Source organism: Microcaecilia unicolor, chromosome 5 (genome assembly GCF_901765095.1).
Source record: "Microcaecilia unicolor chromosome 5, aMicUni1.1, whole genome shotgun sequence".
Classification (NCBI taxonomy): Eukaryota; Metazoa; Chordata; class Amphibia; order Gymnophiona; family Siphonopidae; genus Microcaecilia; species Microcaecilia unicolor.
Window position 1 is genome coordinate 231947293 of NC_044035.1, and position 22190 is coordinate 231969482.

The following is a 22190-nucleotide window of genomic DNA, read 5'->3' on the forward strand; positions in this document are numbered from 1 at the left end:
TTCCAGGTCAAGTACTTCAGATGGCAGGTATTCAGTGGCTCAAAAGGAGGTTTCATCAGCTGGGTGAGGACGACGTTGAGATCCCATGACACAACAGGAGGCTTGATAGGGGGCTTTGACAAAAGCAAGCCTCTCATGAATCGAACGACTAAAGGCTCTCCAGAGATGGCTTTTCCTTCCACACGATAATGGTAAGCACTAATCGCACTAAGGTGATTCCTTACTGAGTTGGTCTTGAGGCCAGACTCTGATAAGTGCAGAAGGTATTCAAGCAGGTTCTGTGCAGGGCAAGAACGAGGTTCTAGGGCCATGCTCTCACACCACACGACAAACCTCCTCCACTTGAAAAAGTAACTCTTTTTAGTGGAATCCTTCCTAGAGGCAAGCAAGACCCGGGAGACACCCTCAGACAGACCCAACGCAGTGAAGTCTACGCCCTCAACATCCAGGCCGTGAGAGCCAGAGACTGAAGGTTGGGGTGCAGCAACGCTCCGTCGTTCTGCGAAATGAGAGTCGGAAAACACTCCAATCTCCACGGTTCTTCGGAGGACAACTCCAGAAGAAGAGGGAACCAGATCTGACGGGGCCAAAAGGGCGCGATCAGAATCATGGTGCCGCGGTCTTGCTTGAGCTTCAGTAAGGTCTTCCCCACCAAAGGTATGGGAGGATAAGCATACAGGAGGCCGGTCCCCCAATGGAGGAGAAAGGCATCCGACGCTAGCCTGCCGTGTGCCTGAAGTCTGGAACAGAACAGAGGCAGCTTGTGGTTGGTCTGAGAGGCGAAAAGGTCCACCGAGGGGGTGCCCCACGCTCGGAAGATCTTGCGTACCACTCTGGCATGGAGCGACCACTCGTGCGGTTGCATGACTCTGCTCAGTCTGTCGGCCAGACTGTTGTTTACGCCTGCCAGGTACGTGGCTTGGAGGAGCATGCCGAACCGACACGCCCAACGCCACATCCCGACGGCCTCCTGGCACAGGGGGCGAGATCCGGTGCCCCCCTGCTTGTTGACGTAATACATTGCAACCTGATTGTCTGTCCGAATTTGGATAATTTGACAGGACAGCCGATCTCTGAAAGCCTTCAGTGCGTTCCAGATCGCTCGGAGCTCCAGGAGGTTGATCTGCAGATCCTTTTCCTGGAGGGACCACAGACCCTGAGTGTGGAGCCCATCGACATGGGCTCCCCACCCCAGGCGAGATGCATCCGTCGTCAGCACTTTCGTGGGCTGCGGAATTTGGAATGGGCGTCCCAGGATCAAATTGGTCCGGATGGTCCACCAGAGCAGTGAAGTGCGGCAACTGGTGGAGAGGCGGATGACATCTTCTAGATTCCCGGTGGCCTGGAACCACTGGGAAGCTAGGGTCCATTGAGCAGATCTCATGTGAAGACGAGCCATGGGAGTCACATGAACTGTGGAGGCCATATGACCCAGAAGTCTCAACATCTGCCGAGCTGTGATCTGCTGAGACGCTCTGGTCTGCGAAGCCAGGGTCAAGAGATTGGTGGCCCTCGCTTCGGGAAGGTAGGCCTGAGCTGTCTGGGAATTCAGCAGCGCTCCTATGAATTCCAGAGACTGAGTTGGCTGGAGATGGGACTTTGGGTAATTTATCACAAACCCCAGCAGCTCCAGAAGTTGGATAGTGCACTGCATGGACCGGAGGGCTCCTGCCTCCGAGGTGTTCTTGACCAGCCAATCGTCGAGATATGGGAACACGTGCACTCCCAGCTTGCGTAGATAGGCCGCTACCACCACGAGGCACTTGGTAAACACTCGTGGGGCAGAGGCGAGCCCAAAGGGCAGCACACAATACTGAAAGTGCCGTGCGCCCAGTCGGAATCTGAGATACTGCCTGTGAGCTGGCAGTATCGGGATGTGAGTGTATGCGTCCTTTAAATCCAGGGAACATAGCCAATCGTTTTTCTGAATCATTGGCAGAAGGGTGCCCAAGGAAAGCATCCTGAACTTTTCTTTGACCAGGAATTTGTTCAGGCCTCTCAGGTCTAGGATGGGACGCATCCCCCCTGTTTTCTTTTCCACAAGGAAGTACCTGGAATAGAATCCCTGCCCTTCCTGCCCGGGTGGTACGGGCTCGACCGCATTGGCGCTGAGAAGGGCGGAGAGTTCCTCTGCAAGTACCTGCTTGTGAAGGGAGCTGAAAGACTGAGCTCCCGGAGGACAATTTGGAGGCAGGGATGCCAAATTTAGGGCGTATCCGCACCGCACTATTTGGAGAACCCACTGGTCGGAGGTTATGAGAGGCCACCTTTGGTGAAAAATTTTTAACCTCCCTCCGACCGGCAGATCGTCCGGTACGGACACTTGTAGGGCGGCTATGTTCCCGTGGATCCAGTCAAAAGCCCGTCCCCGGCTTTTGCTGTGGAGGCGCAGGGGGCTGCTTAGGCGCACGCTGTTGACGAGAACGAGCGCGCTGGGGCTGTCCCTGTGCCTGACGAGGCCTTCGGGCCGGCTGGTTGTACCTACGCTTTGCAAAAGAATAGGGTGCAGCCTGCCGTGCCCGGGAAAAACGCCCACCCGTGGGGGCGGGTGCTGAAGGCGCCCGGTGGGAGAGCTTGTCGAGAGCGGTTTCCCGCTGATGCAGTTGGTCCACCATCTGCTCGACCTTCTCACCGAAAATGTTATCCCCCCGGCAAGGGACGTCAGCCAGTCTCTGCTGGGTGCGGTTGTCCAGGTCAGAGGCACGCAGCCATGAGAGCCTGCGCATCACTATACCTTGGGCCGCAGCACGAGATGCCACGTCACAGGTGTCAAAAATCCCCCTGGACAGGAACTTTCTGCACGCCTTCAGCTGCCTGACCACCTCCTGATAAGGCCTGGACTGCTCCGGCGGGAGCTTATCGACCAGGTCCGCCAGCTGTTGCACATTGGTCCGCATGTGGATGCTCATATAGAGCAGGTAAGATTGGATGCGGGTCACGAGCATGGAGGATTGGTAGGCCTTCCTCCCAAATGAGTCCAGAGTGCGAGACTCCCGCCCCGGGGGCGCCGAGGCGGTATCCCTCGAACTCCGTGCCCTCTTGAGAGCAGAATCCACGACCGCTGAGTCATGGGGCAACTGGGGCCGCATGAGCTCTGGGTCAGAGTGGATCCTGTACTGGGACTCTGCTTTCTTGGGAATGGTGGGATTAGTTAGTGGTCGCACCCAGTTCCGGAGCAGCGTCTCCTTCAGGACATTGTGCAGCGGTACCGTGGAGGACTCTCTAGGTGGTGATGGATAGTCGAGGACCTCGAGCATCTCGGCCCTCGGCTCTTCCACAGAGACCACGGGAAAGGGAATGCTTATAGACATATCCCGCACAAAGGAGGCAAAGGAGAGACTCTCAGGAGGTGAGAGCTTCCTCTCCGGTGACGGCGTGGGGTCCGAGGGAAGGCCTGTAGACTCCTCGGAGGAGAAATATCTCGGGTCCTCCTCTTCCCCCCACGAGTCCTCGTCCTCGGTATCGGACATTAGCTCATGTAGCTGAGTCCGGTACCGGGCCCGGCTCGACGTCGAGGCACCAAGGTCTCGGTGTCGTCGAGCGGTGGACTCCCGCGCCGGCGGGGACGGAGCTCCCTCCATCGACGTCGACGGGGGACTCCACCTGCGTGGCTGTCGAGACCGGCACCGCAAGCGGCGGCGGTGTCGACTGCCCCGGCGCCGGGCTAGAGCTCGCCGGCGCCACAGTCATCGGCGCCGGGGGCGCAAGCACCCCCGGCGCCGGCACAGCCTGGCGCATCAGCCCTTCCAGGATCCCCGGAAGGATGGCTCTGAGGCACTCGTCCAGGCCCGCTGCCGGGAAAGGCGGTGGGGCCGGTAAGGGTGTCGGTGCCGGAAGCTGCTGGGGGCCAGGAGATGGCACCGAGGTGCCGGAACCCCGACGCGTCGGTACCTCCACCACCGACGGAGATCTCTCCTCTCTGCGATGACGCTTCGGCGTCGACTCCTCTTCAGGGTGCACCGAGGGCTCCCGGTGACGGCGCTTCTTGTCTTTTTTCCGGTGCACGTCACCGGTGCCGGAGGGCATGGAGGAGGAGGAGGTCGATCCCCCTCGGTCTCGGGGGTACCGGGTCCGACAGGGTTCGGTCCCGTGGCTCACGAGTTGAGGGAGTGACCGGGGCCGACTGCCCACGCGGTCTCTCTACCCCACTCTCGCCGGCGGACCGGCGGGCCGACGGGACCTGTTCTCCTGGGGTCGCTGCCATCGGTGCCGATGTCTCGGGCATCGATACCGGTACCGAAGAACCGGCCTTCGATACCGATGCCGTCGAGGTCGACGTCGAGGGGCCGGCGCAAGTTCCAAAAAGACGGTCCCGCAGAACTTGCCTCGCAACCTGAGTCCGTTTCCGGAGACCGAGACACAAAACGCACGACTTGAGATTGTGCTCCGGCCCGAGGCACTGGAGGCACCAAGCGTGGGTGTCGGTCTGCGAGATCGGCCGGCCGCAGCGACCACACTTTTAAATCCACTCGGGACCTTCGAGGACATCGACGGAAAAATCGCGTCGGCGAAGTCAAAGTCGGCAATGGTGGCTAAAATCACACCACGAAAATTGTAACCGACCGAGCGGCCACTAGGCCGCAACGAGGCGTCCCCGCTAGAAAGCGAGGGAAAAGAAGGAGCGCGTGCTCCACACGCGCAAAATTCTTTTTTTTTTTTTTTTTTTTTTTTAAAGAGAAAGAAGAAAAGAAGAGGCCGAACAGGCCAAAAGCGACGATCCGCGTAAACGCGGTCGAAAAAATCCGGCGGCTGAAACGAGAGAGAGGGGAAAAACACAACTCTCTCAGTCGCGGAAAAAAAGTAACTGGCGGGAGCGGTCGCGCACGGGCGGGAAGACGGCCGCGCATGCGCGGTGGGCGTGCCCTGCGTGCTGACCGTCCCGCGAAGCTTATTTCCGGTTGGTGGGGGCTGCCGCGGACGTCACCCAGTCGTGAGAACAAGCAGCCTGCTTGTCCTCGGAGAACAGGATCCCCCTTCCCCAGAATGTTGCCCAGTTCCAAACAAACCTAAAACCCTCCACCATCATCTCATCCAATGGAGCTGACTCTGTGGGTGCTTGAGCACCCCCAATATTGAGAAAATTCCTTGTGTGTGTCCAAGAAGGGGTTATTTTCATTGTGCTTAGCACCCCCAATAATTTTGAAAAGTTGGCTCCTATGATCTCATCCACGCATTGAGACTTTGGAGCTCTGTCTCTTGGGCCGCGTGTGTGGAAAGTGGAGCTTTTCTTAAAATGCTACCCTGGAGGACCTTCTGGATTTCAGGTTTCTACTTAAGAGCCTAAATTTGGTTTCCAGAACCTGCCTCCCACATTTTCCTACATGTACCAAGGCAGCCGGCTCCTTCCCAGCACTATCTAAAATCCTATCTAGGTGACGCACGAGGTCCACCACCTTCGCAACAGGCAATCCTTATGTCCATCGGCCACCCAGCTATCTACATGCCTAATAAAACTACAACAGCCATCCTAACCCTTCTCTCCTGGACAGAAGCTCCTGGAGACACACTCTCGGTACGAGAAGATATTGCATCCTTCTGGAGTTCATATGATGTTACATGTAGAAGCAATTTATTCGGGTATGCTTACAAATTCTTTTTAATGATGCCTACGGAATCCAAAACAATGGAAAATATTTCTGTATCCTTCTTCAGCGTTGTTTTGGTAGGAAAAGGCATTTTTTGATACTTAAAGATCTTTTGTCTCTTTATGGAATTCACCAAGTAATCGCTTAGGACTGACACCTCTATAATTAAGGCGATTCTGGTGCTTCTCTTTTACCACTGTCTAATTTTCTGGAACTTCCTGTGAACGCTTTGGGGACCTTTTACTAGTGCAGTAAAAATGTGCAGTTACTACACATTAACCACAAAAATGGACATGTGGTAACTGCAAAGCCTGCATGGTAACACTAAGGGTATGCGCTCAGCACCTTCCCATACAGTTACCACAACCCATTAGGGTGGCATTAAGTGATCCATATTATGTGCTACAGCAGTGTTTTAACCACAAGGCACAGTCCATGCCCATTCCATTCCTATGCACTGTCAAGTCACCACATTAAGGGCTAGATTCTATATAAACATGCCTAAAAAAAAATCAGTGCCCCCCCTCCCCCCCCCCCAAAAAAAATGATACCTAGGCGTATTCTATAAAAGTGTTTCCCCAAGTCCAGTCCTGGAGTACCCCTTGCCAGTCAGGTTTTCAGGATCACAATGAATATGCATGAATTTGACTTGCATACACTGCCTCCATTATATGCAAATCTTTCATGCATATTCATTATGGATATATCTTGACAAGAGGTACTCTAGGACTGGACTTGGGAAGCACTGGCTTATAGAATACACCTGTTTTCATGATTATATTTAGTTGCAGCCATTTACACCAATGAAAACCTGGTATAAATGCTGCTGCCTAAATTAAATGTGGAACAGGCACATTCTCGATTGAGAGAATACAGGCAATATCAAAATACTCCAATGTTTTTAAAAAACATGTGCAACACTTGATACCTTTGATGTACATCTCAAAACACAGGTCTGAACAGCGTCCTCCTCATCAGTATTTTGAGGTTGAGATTGCAATAAAAGTTCTCTTATTACATTTTGCTCTACAGTATGCGTTTGAGATAACGTTTTCAGGATATCCTTGGTCTAGAAGCCTTCTACAAAGGGAACGAGTCTGTGACTGAAATTCTCTTTCTTAAGAACAAATTCATCCATATCTGAGTAGCTAAGAAACAAGACAACTGTCCTTGTGAGCCCTTTGATGGCAGCTCGAGTATTCAAAAAAAAGTATTCTCTCAATCAAGAGTGCGTTTTGCTTATAGCAGGGGTAATAATTTAAAAGATTTATGCCCCTCAATTTTAACAGACAGTAGTTCAAATTTGAGAGTTTTTGAAGGACATAGAAAATGTAATGATTGTACAATGTGCTCTATTATGCTTGAAACCAAAGTGTTTACAGACTCTTCTACTAGCAGAGAATATACTCTTTTTGTTAATACCACCTGTCAATCTGAATACATTATCTACTGCATCATTTGCCCCTATGATAGGCTGTATGTGGGGCAAACTTCCTGCTATCTATATATCCTCCTGGTGGAACATAAGGGCACTATTAATACTCAGAAGACAACTTTGCCTTTAGCAATCCACTGTGTTGCTAAACAGTACGCCTTTGAAACATTATGCTACCCAGTACTGCACCAAATAGCGACATTAGTGAGGAGTGGTGATAGACAGCTTCTGTTATTTCAAAAAGAGCAACAGTGGATCTTTAACTAATTCAATGACACCATGTGGTTTAAACACCAAAATTGAATGGTGTCATTTTTTCTAATACATGGGGGCTCATTTTCAAAGCACTTAGCCTTCCAAAGCTCCATAGAAACCTATGGAACTTTGGAAAGCTAAGTGCTTTGAAAATATGCCCGATAGTAACATAGTAGGTGACGGCAGAAAAAGACCTGTACGGTCCATCCAGTCTGCCAAACAAGATAAACTCGTATGTGCTACTTTATGTGTATACCTGACCTTGATTTGTATCTGCCATTTTCAAGGCACAGACCATAGAAGTCTACCCACCACTAGCCCCGCCTCTCAACCTCTAGCCCCACCTCCTAACCACCGGTGCTGCCACCAGAGGTGTAGCCAGGTTTTGATCTCAGGGGGAACAGACTTTTATAAAATAGGCTTCAGTTGGAGTCAGCTAGACAGCAGTGTTTGTGTTGTTGCTCAAGGGCTGTGGCGCGAAATGATTAATACAGGCTGTCTCTGTTGCGTCCTGCCTACAAGGAAACAGTAAGAACTCAGGAGGCAGGACGCAGAAGAGGTCCCTAGACTGGCCAGAGCAGGCAACCTGTCTTCCTTCAAATAAAAATATTCAAATCGAGACCATCACCTCAGGAATAGCACACCCAGTCCTTCCACTGCTAGACACCTTGTTTAAATCAAGATGGGCTTTTGTGTGGTGACTCTACAGGATGCGAAGAACACTAGTCTTGAACATTTTTAATTTGGGTGACAAGGCCTACTTTCAAATAGGGCTAGACACTTTGTGAAATAACACAAACCCCCGCAAAAAGACACCCAAAACCTATACTGAAAAAACTTACCACACCATAACAGCCCTAAGCCACCTATGAAAAGACACTGCTATAAATATTACAGTGGGACCTAGAGAAGTGTTTCCATAGGTGGTCCTGGAGTACCTCCTTGCCATTCAGGTTTTCAGGCTATCTGCAATGAATCTGCATGAAAAAGATTTGTATGTAACATAACAGCCCTAACCCACCTATCAGACGACAGTGCTCTGGAGCACCAATATACCTACTATTGGGAAAATGGAACAAGCTGCACCGCATTCCTACACAGACACTACATGCTAGCAGAATCCTTCACCTCAGTCACACATGCAGAACATGGACAGACCCTCATCTATATAACATAAGAGTAGCCATACTGGGTCAAACCAATGGTCCATCTAGCCCAGTATCCTGTTTCCAATGTGGCCAACCCAGATCACAAGCACCTGGCAGAAACCCAAACTGTGACAACATTCTATGCTACCAATCTAATGCAGAATAGGGAGCCACAAAAAAAAATTTAACAAAAACTGAAATACAGACCCCTCCCTGCCCAAGGAAGCCAGACTCAACTCTGCAATACTGGTTAAAAAAAAAATAATAATAATATTTTTCTACCTTTGTTGTCTGGAAATTTGGCTGGTTCCAGTCTTTTTTTCCATGTTCCATGAGTCATCCTTACAAATTCTTTTCCAGGTTGCCTTTCCATTTCTTCGCTTGCCTTTTGTCTTCTTCCTTTCCTTTTCTACATCTGTCTCCAAGTGCACCACCCTTTTTTCCTCTGCACCACTATTTGTCCTGTCCAGCATCTCCCTTCTGTGTCCCTTGTCCCTATCCTACCCCCAAGTTCAGCACCTGCCCTTTCTGTGTCCCCATCTCCCCCCTTTTTCAGCACAAGCCTATTTGGTCTCGTCATCTCCCCCTTTCTAGTATTTGGTGTCCCCACCTCTCCCTTTTTCTAACATTGTCCTGCGTCTCCATTTTCCCGGCATTACCCGTTACAATCTTCCCCCTTTTCCAGCATTACCTCTATGTCCCCATCTCACCCCTTTTTCACCATTGTCCCTACATCCCCCCTTCCAGTGGTGCCCCTCTGTGTCCCTACCTCCTCCTCCCCTTTCCAGTAGTGTCCCTATCTCCTCCTCCCCTTTCCAGTAGTGCCGTCTTTGTGTCCCTATCTCCTTCCCCCCTTTCCAGTAGTGCCCCTCTGTGTCCCTATCCCCGTCTTTTTCAGTAGAGCCCCTATCTCTCCTCCTTTTCCATAGTGCCCTGTGTCCCCACTTCTTTTTCTAGCCTTGCTTCTTTGTGTTCCAGTGTCCCTACCCTTTCCCTGTCTTTCTCCCTCCTTGTCCAGCATTTACTATATCCTTCTCTCTCCCCACGTTAACCTTCTTACCCGTCTCTTTAAAAAAACAGAATAATCCGTTTGTGTATCTAAAAGGTAAACTTCTACAACACAGATGAAGATATGATTCCATGTGCCCCAATGAAAGGAGAGTTTAATTCTACTTCCATTTAATTTCAGTATATTCTATCATCTGAAACAGCTTTAGCATTTTTACAGATGGACAGACAATAAAGAACGACAATGTGTATGCAGCAGATTGTAAGTTTGCTTGCTTTGAACGTCAACAACGGCTGCGTGGGGGGGGGGGGGGAGTAGAAACAGATTACCAAAATTGGCTTCACCCTCTCTTCTGCCAGTCTCTCCCGTCCCGTCCGCGTGGTCACTTTTTACATCCCTGAAACCTTCTGCGTGTTCTGCGTTTCTTCCTCCTGCGCAGCACCGACAATTCGATTCAGTCAGCCTTCTGCCAGCGTCAGGGCCTGTCTCTCCTCAGGTGCGTCCCACCTCTGCAGAAAACGGGACGTTGCAATAGAGTAGGCGGGATGCGCCTGAGAGAGAGAGAGAGGCCCCGACACTGGCAGAAGGCTGACTGAATCGAATCTCCGGTGCTGCGCAGGAGGGAGACTGAGAAGGCTTCAGGGAAGTAAAAAGTGACCACGCGGACGGGGCGGGAGAGACGGGCAGAAGAGGACACGGGAGGGAGCAGAAAAAAATATTTATTGCCACGAGGCGCATAGGCGTCATTTTTTCAAAACAGCTGTTTAGGGGAGCAACCGCTCCCCCTGCGCCCCACGTAGCTATGCCACTGGCTGCCACCCAACCTCTGCTAAGCTTCTGAGGATCCATTTCTTCTGAACAGGATTCCTTTATGTTTATCCCACTCATTTTTGAATTCTGTTACCGTTTTCATCTCCACCACCTCCCGCGGGAGGGCATTCCAAGTATCCACCACTTTCTCCATGAAAAAATACTTTCCGACATTTTTCTTGAGTTTGCCCCCCCCCCCTTCAATCTCATTTCATGTCTTCTAGTTCTACCGCCTTCCCATCTCCGGAAAAGGTTTGTTTGCAGATTAATACCTTTCAAATATCTGAACGTCTGTATCTTATCACCCGTTTTTCCTTTCCTCCAGGGTATACATGTTCAGGTCAGCAAGTCTCTCCTCATATGTCTTGTAACGCAAATCCCATACCATTCTCAAAGTTTTTCTTTGCACCGCTTCAATTCTTTTTACATCCTTAGCAAGATAAGGCCTCCAAAACTGAACACAATACTCTAGGTGGGGCCTCACCAACAACTTGTACAGGGGAATCAACCCCTCGTTTCTTCTGCTGGTCACACCTCCCTATACAGCCTAGTAACCTTCCGGCTACGGCCACCGCCTTGTCACACTGTTTTGTCACCTTCAGATCCTCAGATACTAAGAGAGACACAATGTATAAAAAACAGCAGTGCAGGAAAGAGAAACAGTGCTGTGAAATATATATAGCAAGAAAAGAGCATGATAAGTATATATATATATATGTAATATAGTGTAGGTGATTTAGCTCAATGTGTGGATGTCCAGAATGTAAGCAGTACGTGTAAAGCAAAACGAGACCACCAATGACTCCAAGAGGGGGCCTGGCACCAGCAAGCTTGCTTCTCCCAGGTCTGTCTTTCCTGCTCCTGCATGTGTGCAGGGACCTTCTTTTGCTTTTTTTGAAAAAGGTCCTGTCCTTATACTGGAATTTCCTTGATTGGCTTCTGCTTGTCAGACCGTCTGATGTCATGCAATGTACAGGGATCACCATTTTTGATTGTGTCTCTGCAGTTCTGTCAGTGCTGAACAGAACTAAAGTAAGCAATGTTTTGAGGACGTTAACGGGAAAAATATTTTTGAACATATACTGCTATTTTCTCTTCTCTCCACAGATTTTTGACTGACTGACCCTGACGCAGCCTAACGGAACGCTGGCCATCGGTCACAGTCTGGTTTTTGGTTCAGTTGGAAGAAAGATTACGCCACTAAGTATTTAAAGCAGATAATTTTGCTAATTAAATCTCTCGTCTGTCCTCTTCTCCTCTACTGCTAATTCCAGACTCCGTTCCTTTTACCTTGCTGCACCTCACGCCTGGAATAGACTTCCTGAGGCTGTTTGTCTAGCCCCGTCTTTGGCCGTTTTCAAATCCAGGCTAAAAGCCCACCTCTTTAATGCTGCGTTTGACTCCTAACCACTACTCACTTGCACTGTACCCTTTTATCCTCACCTCTAATTCCCTTACCTCTTAGTCGTTCTGTTTGTCTGTCCTATTTAGATTGTGAGCTCTTTGAGCAGGGACTGTCTTTTCATGTATGGTGTACAGCGCTGCGTATGCCTTGTAGCGCTATAGAAGTGATAAGTAGTAATAGTAGTAGTAATAATTAAATCCACATGTCTATCTGGGAGGGTTTTTTTGCCAATAATGATGAAGCCTGCTCAACCTGCCTCCTTTTATACTATTTCCATTGCTTATTTACTATTATACGAGGAATTGTTTATTGGTTTATATTAAATTTAGAACAGCATTACAAGATAAAATTAAGTTTCGCTGTAAGCAGGACAGGTGGCATACACAAAGCAAATGCTTTTAGTAAACAGTTTTAGTAGAATGAACAAGCTACAGGACTCATTTTCCCTCCTCTATTCATACCTTCATCTTTAATTGGGCCTACATCCCATCTACCTCATTAGTGGACAAACGTAGGATGAGATGAGGATCAATTGCTAGAAGATCAGAAACACTTATTCTATGATGGTGCGGTCACAAAAACAACAAAACTCTGCAATCCTATATCTTAAGAATCCTCTTTGTGGCAAAATGTACTATCTAAAAAGCACAAACTAGATTAACCTACCTTTAAAAAAAATCACATCATAACCCAAATGGTGACCTACAGATATAAAATAAACTCAAAAGACATGAAATTATTTTCCGATTCTAGGCAGGGGCTCCGATTCTACTAATTGTCTGACTTCCTTTTGGCTGCATGGAGCTCAGGATTCAGTCAGAAAAGTACATGTATATGTGGTTAAGGCATTTAATGAAGTCAAAGCTCTTAAGATGCAAGTTCAAGTTCTGCTCTCTCAGTCACCCTTTCTGCCCTTGCCTTAAATGCTTCCTCTGCATCCAAGGGCTTTGGGGGGTGGAGTTATGTGGATTGTGGATAGAAACAGATGTATTAAAGCAGATGGAGCACACATACAAATGGACGGATTTAACCAGTCATGAAATTAACCAGCTTCATATTTTTTCTTATTTTGAACTTTACTGTCTAGGTCTATTCATTTACAACAGGGCAATAATAACCAACAGAGTGGATCTCTCTACCCATCTAAACAAAAGTGAACTTCAAACAGGATGAGCCAATTAAATCTTTTTTTTTTCGGCCGTTAACTATGCTACTAACAAAGACATATACAAGCTCATTTTCAAAGCACTTAGCCTCCCAAAGTTCCATAGAAACCTATGGAACTTAGCCTCCCAAAGTGCTTTGAAAATATGCCTCTAAAGGTCCTAACAAAATTCTTCCCACGCTGCGTCTAACAAAAATTGGTGCATAAATCCAGATCCCTACTTCCCGATCCTTCAGCTAGCTGTGTATGCAAAAAATCTCTCTCGCTAGCGCAAGACATACAAGGTGAGATGGAAGGCATTAAAAAAAAAAAAAGCTAAGTTCAGGCAAGTCAGGGCCTTGGGCTGCTTCTCACCTGCCGGGTGGTTATAAATCGGCCGCAGCTTAGCTGGCAGCATCAGCTCAATCCTGTCGAGGGCGCGGTGATAAGACGCTCGCAGTCCGGTAGCAGCCATTCTTGCAGTGGGCTCCTCCAACCCCAAGCAATGGAGAAAGAGGAGTGCTGGTGCTAAAATACAAGCAGCGGCGCGTGCTCTCTTGCGCTGTCACCAGTCGCCCTTCCTCACAAACAGCTTACTCCTAAGAAATGACCCGGCGTCCTCCACCAGTCCAGCAGCGCCACTACCGGCTCCACTCAGCCCTTGTGGTGTGTGCGGAATCTGCACCGCCTCTCAACCGTCACTCTCAGATACTGCCAGCCCATCCGAACACACCGCCTCCCAACCGTCATGAGGCACCTGCCTATTACGCGCGCACCACTAAACACATTTATCCCCCAAATTATTCCGGCTCCATCCACCTCTCGCGCTTAGGAAAAGACGTACGCTGTTCGCATTACCCAAGCCTGCCCTCAGTAGCAACCTCCCCAAACCAAACACGTGACGTCCAAGAACTTTGTAGTAGAGCTGAAAAACCATATGTACCAAGTAAAGCGCAGCCCGCCCACTACTCCTCCTTTCTCGCAGTTATTGGACAGCTACATTCCAATGTTTCAGGGCTTGCTGATGGCTCTCACGGCCGACCAATCAGCGAGTTACGTGAGCAGTAACGCACGCTATCGGCTGTTTCCTTGCCTTTTCTTTTCGGATGGTGTGTTGTAATTCAAGGTTGGATGAAAACAAGGAGACAGGATGACATCAACACGTTGAAGCCAATTGGCTTAATTTCTCCCCCGCGCAGCCGTCATCACAGTATACTTAAAACTAAGTAAACAAACCTATGAGCTGCTGCATTCATAGTAACATAGTAGATGACGGCAGGAAAAGACCTGCACGGTCCATCCAGTCTGCACAACAAGATAAACTCATATTGTCGTCCTTCATTGCTGGTAGCATTTTTATTTGATCCCACTTATATTTTCAAACATTCCAGCTTGTGCAGCATTCGGATGTACACAGAGGAAGTATAATAACAGAATAACTTTTCATAGAGTAATAATTTGTTATACATTGTTAATTGGAGGGGTTGGTTATAGGGACACTCTACTATTCGTGCACAGATTTCTTTCTCCTAGTAAAGGGCTACTAAAACAGATATGTTATGAGAATCAGGTGCTCAACATTCATATTTATTTACTTATTGATGACATTTATATCCAACATTAAACATGAATTAGGTTCAAAGCTTGGAACTTTTAAAATCTTTTTTCCCTGTGCCTAGATCAAAAGAAAAAGATGGCATGTGGAAACTTGCTCCTTTTGTTTTGTGGACTGCACTGGTATATTATAAAAATGCACTTGATATTTTTTAATACTATTATTGTAAAAGATAGTCATACCTCTCCTACCCTTCTCCTGCCCTATGCTGGGGACATTACTCCCAATCCTGGTCCTCCACATCAGCTCTCATCCTATTTGTGCAGGTCACAACATGATATCTCCAATCCAATTTCTATTCCTCGCCTCCCCACTTCTTCCCTGCCTTTCTCTTGCGCTCTGTGGAATGCCTGCTCTGTATGTAACAAACTTTCCTACATCCATGACCTCTTTATCTCTCATACTCTCCATCAGCTTGCCCTAACTGAAACTTGGCTTTACCATGAAGACTCTGCTTCAGTCGCGGCCCTATGCCATGGAGGTTATCTTTTCTCCCACACTCCTCGCACGGTTGGCCACGGAGGTGGTGTTGGGCTACTACTTTCACCCTCTTGTAGATTTCAACCTCTTCTTCCACCTCAGTCTCACTGTTTTTCTTCCTTCGAAGTCCACTCCATCCGTCTATTTGCTCCTCTGCCTTTCCGAGAAGTCATTTATCGACCCCCTGAAAAGTCCCTTTCTTCCTTTCTCACTGACTTTGATGCCTGGCTTTCCTTCTTTCTTGAACCTTCATCTCCTTCCCTCATTCTTGCACCCTCATGATCAAAAGCAAACGCCAGCGCTAGAGGCTGTTAGCGCCGGCGTTTGCTACTGCCCATTAGAGCCCTCGAGCGCGTGAAACAACGCGTTTGAGGGCTCTTTGCGCAAGTACCATGCAAATGCATGCTAAACAGGGCTTAGCGCATTCATCTCCAATGATCAGTGCCCAGCGCGCCAACATTTGGGTTGTTTGACAATCATTGGGGAGGAATGGTGAGCCCTATCCAGCATGCAGTTGCATGCTGGCAGGCCCCCGTTCCCCCCCAAAGCAAACGGCAAACAGGGGGCTGGAGGTCCGGTGGACCTCCGGTCCCCCCGACTATTCCCCCCCCAGAGTTCAGGGAGGGCTGGAGAGCTGGTGGGTCTCCAGCCCCCCCCCCCCCCAAACCCCATGAAAAAATGGTCCCTGGTGTTCTAGTGGCCACCGGCCAAACCCCCTCCCTCCCAACGAGCGACGGGGGGGGGGGGGCTGGAGGTCCCTTATATGGTCTGTAGCCCCGCCCAGCGCATCCCAGGATGCATTGGGCTGGGTGCCGCCATTTTGTCGTCCTCGACTCAAGGAAGAGGAGGGAGGCAGGCTATCTCCCTCCTCCAACCAAGGTAGGGGGGGTTGGGAGGGGGTTTCTTTTTGTACGCTGGACCACCACTGAAGACAATGCTGGGTGGGGGTGGGGGGGTTGGAGGTCCGCCAGACCTCCAGCGCCCCGTTGCTTGTTGGGAGGGAGTGGGTTAGGCCAGTGGCCACTAGACCACCAGGGACCATTTTTTCGGGGGGTTTTGGGGGGGGGGGCTGAAGACCCATCGGATCTCCAGCCCTCCCTGAACCTGGGGGGTGTGGGATTGTCGGGGGGACCGGAGGTCCACCGGACCTCCAGCCCCCATGTTTGACAGGTTTGGGCTCGCACTTCTACCCCATGATGAGATGATTGCGCTGCTTACATCTGCATGCATTATCTCTGATCATCCGTGCGGTAAAGCCCCGCGCTGTTCCAGCGCTATTTTTAGAGAGCTGTTAGGAACAGCGCGGGGCTTTTGATCATCTGCCTGTTGGGGATTTTAACATTCATGCTAATGATCCCTCTGACTCTTATGCTTCTCAGTTTTTTGCTTTAACATCCTCTTTCAATCTTCAACTGTGCTCCACTGCCCCCACTCACCAGAATGGCCACTGTCTTGATCTTATTCTCTTCTCAAACTGCTCACTCTCCAGTTTCTGTGCCTCAACTCTTCCCCTCTCTGACCATCCTCTGGTAACTTTCACACAATGCCAATGCATTGCAAAACAAAAACATATCAGTGTTGAAGAGCACAATTTTCTCTTTCAGATGATACTGTTCACAAGCTGATTCAGGCAGACTCTTCTTTCATAATTGGCTTTGAATTTTGGTATATTTTACCATTTGAGCTGAGCCAACCTTGAAGAGATCCTGCAGGGTGGTTATAGATGCTGGTTAGTTGCAAATCTGGCAGTATTATGTCCAGCACAAGCATAATGCCTGTTCAAAATTTCAAGTCTGTATCTTTTTTTGCATGGAAGTTGTTGCAATCTGAATATTGGTCCAAATATGTTCTGATGAGTCGCGACCAATTTTGATGCACACTTTGAGTCAACTTGTTTGACTGGATTTTGCATCCATAATGTTAAAATGTATTTCATCGGAATTAGTATCAAAAACTGTACAGGATTTGAATTTTTTAGTCATTCTTATAAATGTGTTTGCATTTTATTAGACCCCAAAAATGACATTTTGGTAAATGTCGTGCGCTCATGGACTGACAACCTTTCAGAAAAGGGGGTCTAGATCTGCAACTATTGCAGTTAGACACCTCAAATTTTGGGAAACTTCGTTTAACACCTGACTCGCGCAACAGATAAAATTTGAACAAAATTGGAAAACATGATGGTGGGAACTTTTTTTAATTTTAGACCACTTGGCATGGAATGACCCAAATACATAAATAAAAATAAAGTGAAGACAGGAGGAGGAAAAAATGGCAAATGGACAGGAGGTCCCAAAAGGTAGAAGAAAGAAGAACCAGAGACTGGGACTAATATGATTAGAAAAATAAAATTACCAGACAACCTCCCCCCCTTTTACAAAGCTGCACGGCAATGCCGACACAGCCCATTCTGAATGGGCTGTGTTGGCACTACCGCATGGCTTTGTTAAAAAGGGAGGGGAGGGGTAAGGTAGAAAAAAATAATTTATTTTCATTTAGGGAGTGGAATATGTGTCCGTTTTGGGAACATATCTGCTGTCTTCATATTTTGCCAAGTACAGGTGGGAATACATCTCTTCTATTTGGTGTTGCACTGCATGCAGCAACTAGCTTCTTGGAGTTTCAGGTAATTTTTGTCTGTATATTAGTTTAGGGTCATTTATCCTGTATTTGGAGAGGATATATCTGTCTTCTACATTTGTGACCGATGCCAGGTATTCTGTTAGCAGAGTGTCTTTAGAGATCTGTATTAATCCAGCTTGTTCAATTTTCCCAAAGTACCTTTGTTCTTTAGGTCCTGAGTAACTTTGTAGGGTTTTGTAATAATGTATAACATGCATTACTATCCTATTCTTCCTGTGTCTTTCACCCATTTCCCCTTATTTCCACTATTTATACTATTCCTCTGGCCATCCCTAGCCTCAACTACCTTCCACTACATCTCAGCCCTTGCCAGTTCCATCTCTTTCCATGTCACTCATCCCTTCTCCACTTCTAATCCCATTCTTACATCTTACCCCCAACCTGACTCCCATTCTTCCTTTACCTCCCCCATTTCTGTCCTTGTTCAAAAACCAGTCCCTTTGTTTCTCACCCTTTCCATAGCCCTATTACTCGTTTCCCCTTTCCCAACATCCATTGCCTCTGCTGCTCCCCCACTCCTGCCCTCCCTTTTATCTATACTGCATTCTCCCTATTCCTAGGTGGGCTGATGATCTCCTTATCCAGTATTAATTTACTCTTTTTTCCTCCTCACTTCAGCATCCATCCCGCCATCTCCACCTGCATGTGCCCTGCTTTTCCGCCCCAACTGCCCTCCTGTTTCACCTCTCTCCCCTAGCATCTGGGCCCACAAATGACCTCTAGTCATTCACTGTCCTTTATACTTGAATTGTTAAACTAAATTCTCAATGGACAGACAAAATTGTAAAATTTCAAAGGTTAAATAACAGTTTTGCAAATAATTTTTACAGCCTTCATAATCAAAGGAAAAATAATTCTTGCATTTGACCCCTACCCAAGCATCTGCAACCATCAACCCCCTTCTCCATTCCCATTTGCCAGCATCAGGACCCTCACCCACCATCAAACTTCTCTTACCCACAGTCCCTGCATCATCCCTTAGGACTCTTCTCCCTGCCATAGCATCAGCCCCTTTCTCCCAGTGCCTCAATCCTCTATCCCCACATGTGCACACAACATCCAGAGAACACATAGCGAGCTATTTTAAGAAGACATTTCCTTGCATAAATGCCACTATATGCACATTCAATGCCACTTACAAAATCCTGAGTGGTGTAGAACGGTAAAAGTAAATCTATTTTTTTAACTCTTTCAAAAAAGTACAAAGACTAGGGGACACTCAATGAAGTTACATGGAAATACTTTTAAAACAAATAGGAGGAAATATTTTTTCACTCAATAAATAGTTAAGCTTTAGAACTTGTCAGAGGATGAGGTAACAGTGGTTAGAATAGCTGGGTTTAAAAAAAAGGTTTGGACATGTTCTTGGAGGAGATGTCCATAGTCTGCTATTGAGATAGACATAGGGGAAGCCATTGCTTGCCCTGGGATTGGTAGCATGGAATGTTGCTATTAATTGGATTTCTTGTGACCTGGATTGGCCACTGTTTGGAAACAGGATACTGGGCTAGATGGACCATTGGTCTGACTCAGCGTGGCTATTCATATGTTCCCTCATGTACAAGCATAAACAATAACATCCACGTTTTCCTATCTCTTGGATAATTACTGTAATTCCGTTTATGGCTATCACCAATCAGAAATCTAGACTATACAATTCCACAGCCACTATACTTCTACTTAGATTCCATTAGCTATCAATTTTCTATCGTATCAGGTTCAAGATTCTTTGCCTTACCCATAAGACTACCTTGGTGTCCCTTCCTATATATCCTCTCCAATGCTCCCAATCACTCTCTCTAATCTTTAGACACCCATCGGTTTGTTCTGCCAGCTCCAAAAAAGGCCCCTTATGAATCCACCTGAAATTCTGTTTTTTTTTTCCTTTCTACCACCAAAACTGTGGCATGTTCTCCCACCTCCCATTCACTCTGAATATTCATACACAAAATTTAAATATCTTAAAAACATACTTTTTTTTTAACCATTGCTTGGCTGTTCTACCTCAGATGCTATTGCACAACTAAAGATTTTATTCACACCTGCAGCTTCCTTTTCTCTTTCTTGTGGTACATTTGAGTTCTGTTCCTTAATTTTTGGCGTTCCTTTCAAAACTTGTAACGTTTTTAGTGCAACTTAGTAAACCATTCTGACCTGTGTGCCAGAAAGGGCAGTATATTTTTATTTAAAAGGATTTATTTACCGCCTTTTGAAGGAATTCACTCAAGGCAGTGTACAGCAAGAATAAATCAAACATGAGCAATAGACAATTACAGCAGTACAAATATTCAAATAACAATACAAAGTATGGCATAGTATATTACTTACAATGTCAACACATTACGTAATACAGAACATTAAAATTGACAGTGTAGTGTATAAGGTCAACTCAATACGCAATAGAACATAGTATAGCAAATATAGCAAATAACAAACAGAAACTCACACACTTGTACATGACTCCAATGTAGGTATGTTCAGGAACAAGTTTTTGGCAAAGCACAGGCTGAGTAATCAATTTAAATGTGTACTTTAAAAACTAGGTGCGTTTGCACATACTTTTACTCACAAACATTTATACCTGCCCCTCACCAGCACTGTCAGCCTGCTTCAGTGTTTGTATGGCTATGGCAAAGTTGTGCCACTGTCTCCCTCCTTTGACTTACAGTGGGGGAAATAAGTATTTGATCCCTTGCTGATTTTGTAAGTTTGCCCACTGACAAAGACATGAGCAGCCCATAATTGAAGGGTAGGTTATTGGTAACAGTGAGAGATAGCACATCACAAATTAAATCCGGAAAATCACATTGTGGAAAGTATATGAATTTATTTGCATTCTGCAGAGGGAAATAAGTATTTGATCCCCCACCAACCAGTAAGAGATCTGGCCCCTACAGACCAGGTAGATGCTCCAAATCAACTCGTTACCTGCATGACAGACAGCTGTCGGCAATGGTCACCTGTATGAAAGACACCTGTCCACAGACTCAGTGAATCAGTCAGACTCTAACCTCTACAAAATGGCCAAGAGCAAGGAGCTGTCTAAGGATGTCAGGGACAAGATCATACACCTGCACAAGGCTGGAATGGGCTACAAAACCATCAGTAAGACGCTGGGCGAGAAGGAGACAACTGTTGGTGCCATAGTAAGAAAATGGAAGAAGTACAAAATGACTGTCAATCGACAAAGATCTGGGGCTCCACGCAAAATCTCACCTCGTGGGGTATCCTTGATCATGAGGAAGGTTAGAAATCAGCCTACAACTACAAGGGGGGAACTTGTCAATGATCTCAAGGCAGCTGGGACCACTGTCACCACGAAAACCATTGGTAACACATTACGACATAACGGATTGCAATCCTGCAGTGCCCGCAAGGTCCCCCTGCTCCGGAAGGCACATGTGACGGCCCGTCTGAAGTTTGCCAGTGAACACCTGGATGATGCCGAGAGTGATTGGGAGAAGGTGCTGTGGTCAGATGAGACAAAAATTGAGCTCTTTGGCATGAACTCAACTCGCCGTGTTTGGAGGAAGAGAAATGCTGCCTATGACCCAAAGAACACCGTCCCCACTGTCAAGCATGGAGGTGGAAATGTTATGTTTTGGGGGCGTTTCTCTGCTAAGGGCACAGGACTACTTCACCGCATCAATGGGAGAATGGATGGGGCCATGTACCGTACAATTCTGAGTGACAACCTCCTTCCCTCCGCCAGGGCCTTAAAAATGGGTCGTGGCTGGGTCTTCCAGCACGACAATGACCCAAAACATACAGCCAAGGCAACAAAGGAGTGGCTCAGGAAGAAGCACATTAGGGTCATGGAGTGGCCTAGCCAGTTACCAGACCTTAATCCCATTGAAAACTTATGGAGGGAGCTGAAGCTGCGAGTTGCCAAGCGACAGCCCAGAACTCTTAATGATTTAGAGATGATCTGCAAAGAGGAGTGGACCAAAATTCCTCCTGACATGTGTGCAAACCTCATCATCAACTACAGAAGACGTCTGACCGCTGTGCTTGCCAACAAGGGTTTTGCCACCAAGTATTAGGTCTTGTTTGCCAGAGGGATTAAATACTTATTTCCCTCTGCAGAATGCAAATAAATTCATATACTTTCCACAATGTGATTTTCCGGATTTAATTTGTGATGTGCTATCTCTCACTATTACCAATAACCTACCCTTCAATTACGGGCTGCTCATGTCTTTGTCAGTGGGCAAACTTACAAAATCAGCAAGGGATCAAATACTTATTTCCCCCACTGTATGTGCAGCCCTAAGTGCCATCACTATCGCCTGCCATAGGACTTTAAAATACATAGAAAATCCTTACCATCATTGCAAAGAAATGGAGTTTTCACAAATGTTTCCATCAAAATGAAGCAATTTTTTTCCTCAAAAAATGAATATGAGATGTGAAAGCCTTAACAAGCAAAGTTCACCAGAGCTGCAGAGTTATCCAGTTCAAAGAGGTAGATTTTAGGTCAGGCCTGGCTTTCTGACAGCCTTACATTATGGGCCAGGCAGCATGGATTTCAATAAATCTAAGACTGCTTTGGGGTGTAAACATAAAAACCAGGGCTTGGTAACTTAGTGCCTCTGGGACACACCAGATGCAGTCATCAAACTGAAATTTCAAACTCTCCCTCAAATAAAAAAAATAAAAGT

At 47.3% G+C, this 22190-nt stretch overlaps 1 protein-coding gene across 1 annotated transcript in view; it reads right to left on the minus strand.

Annotated features, from left to right (window-relative positions):
- MPC2 (mitochondrial pyruvate carrier 2) overlaps positions 1-13689 on the minus strand; it is a 129018-nt gene extending 115329 nt beyond the window's left edge. Inside the window, exon 1 of the mRNA XM_030203860.1 lies at positions 13167-13689. Within this exon, the coding sequence (XP_030059720.1) occupies positions 13167-13266 (100 nt within the window). The 5' untranslated portion in view covers positions 13267-13689. The remainder of the gene's footprint in view (positions 1-13166) is intronic.
- Positions 13690-22190: the final 8501 nt, after the last annotated feature.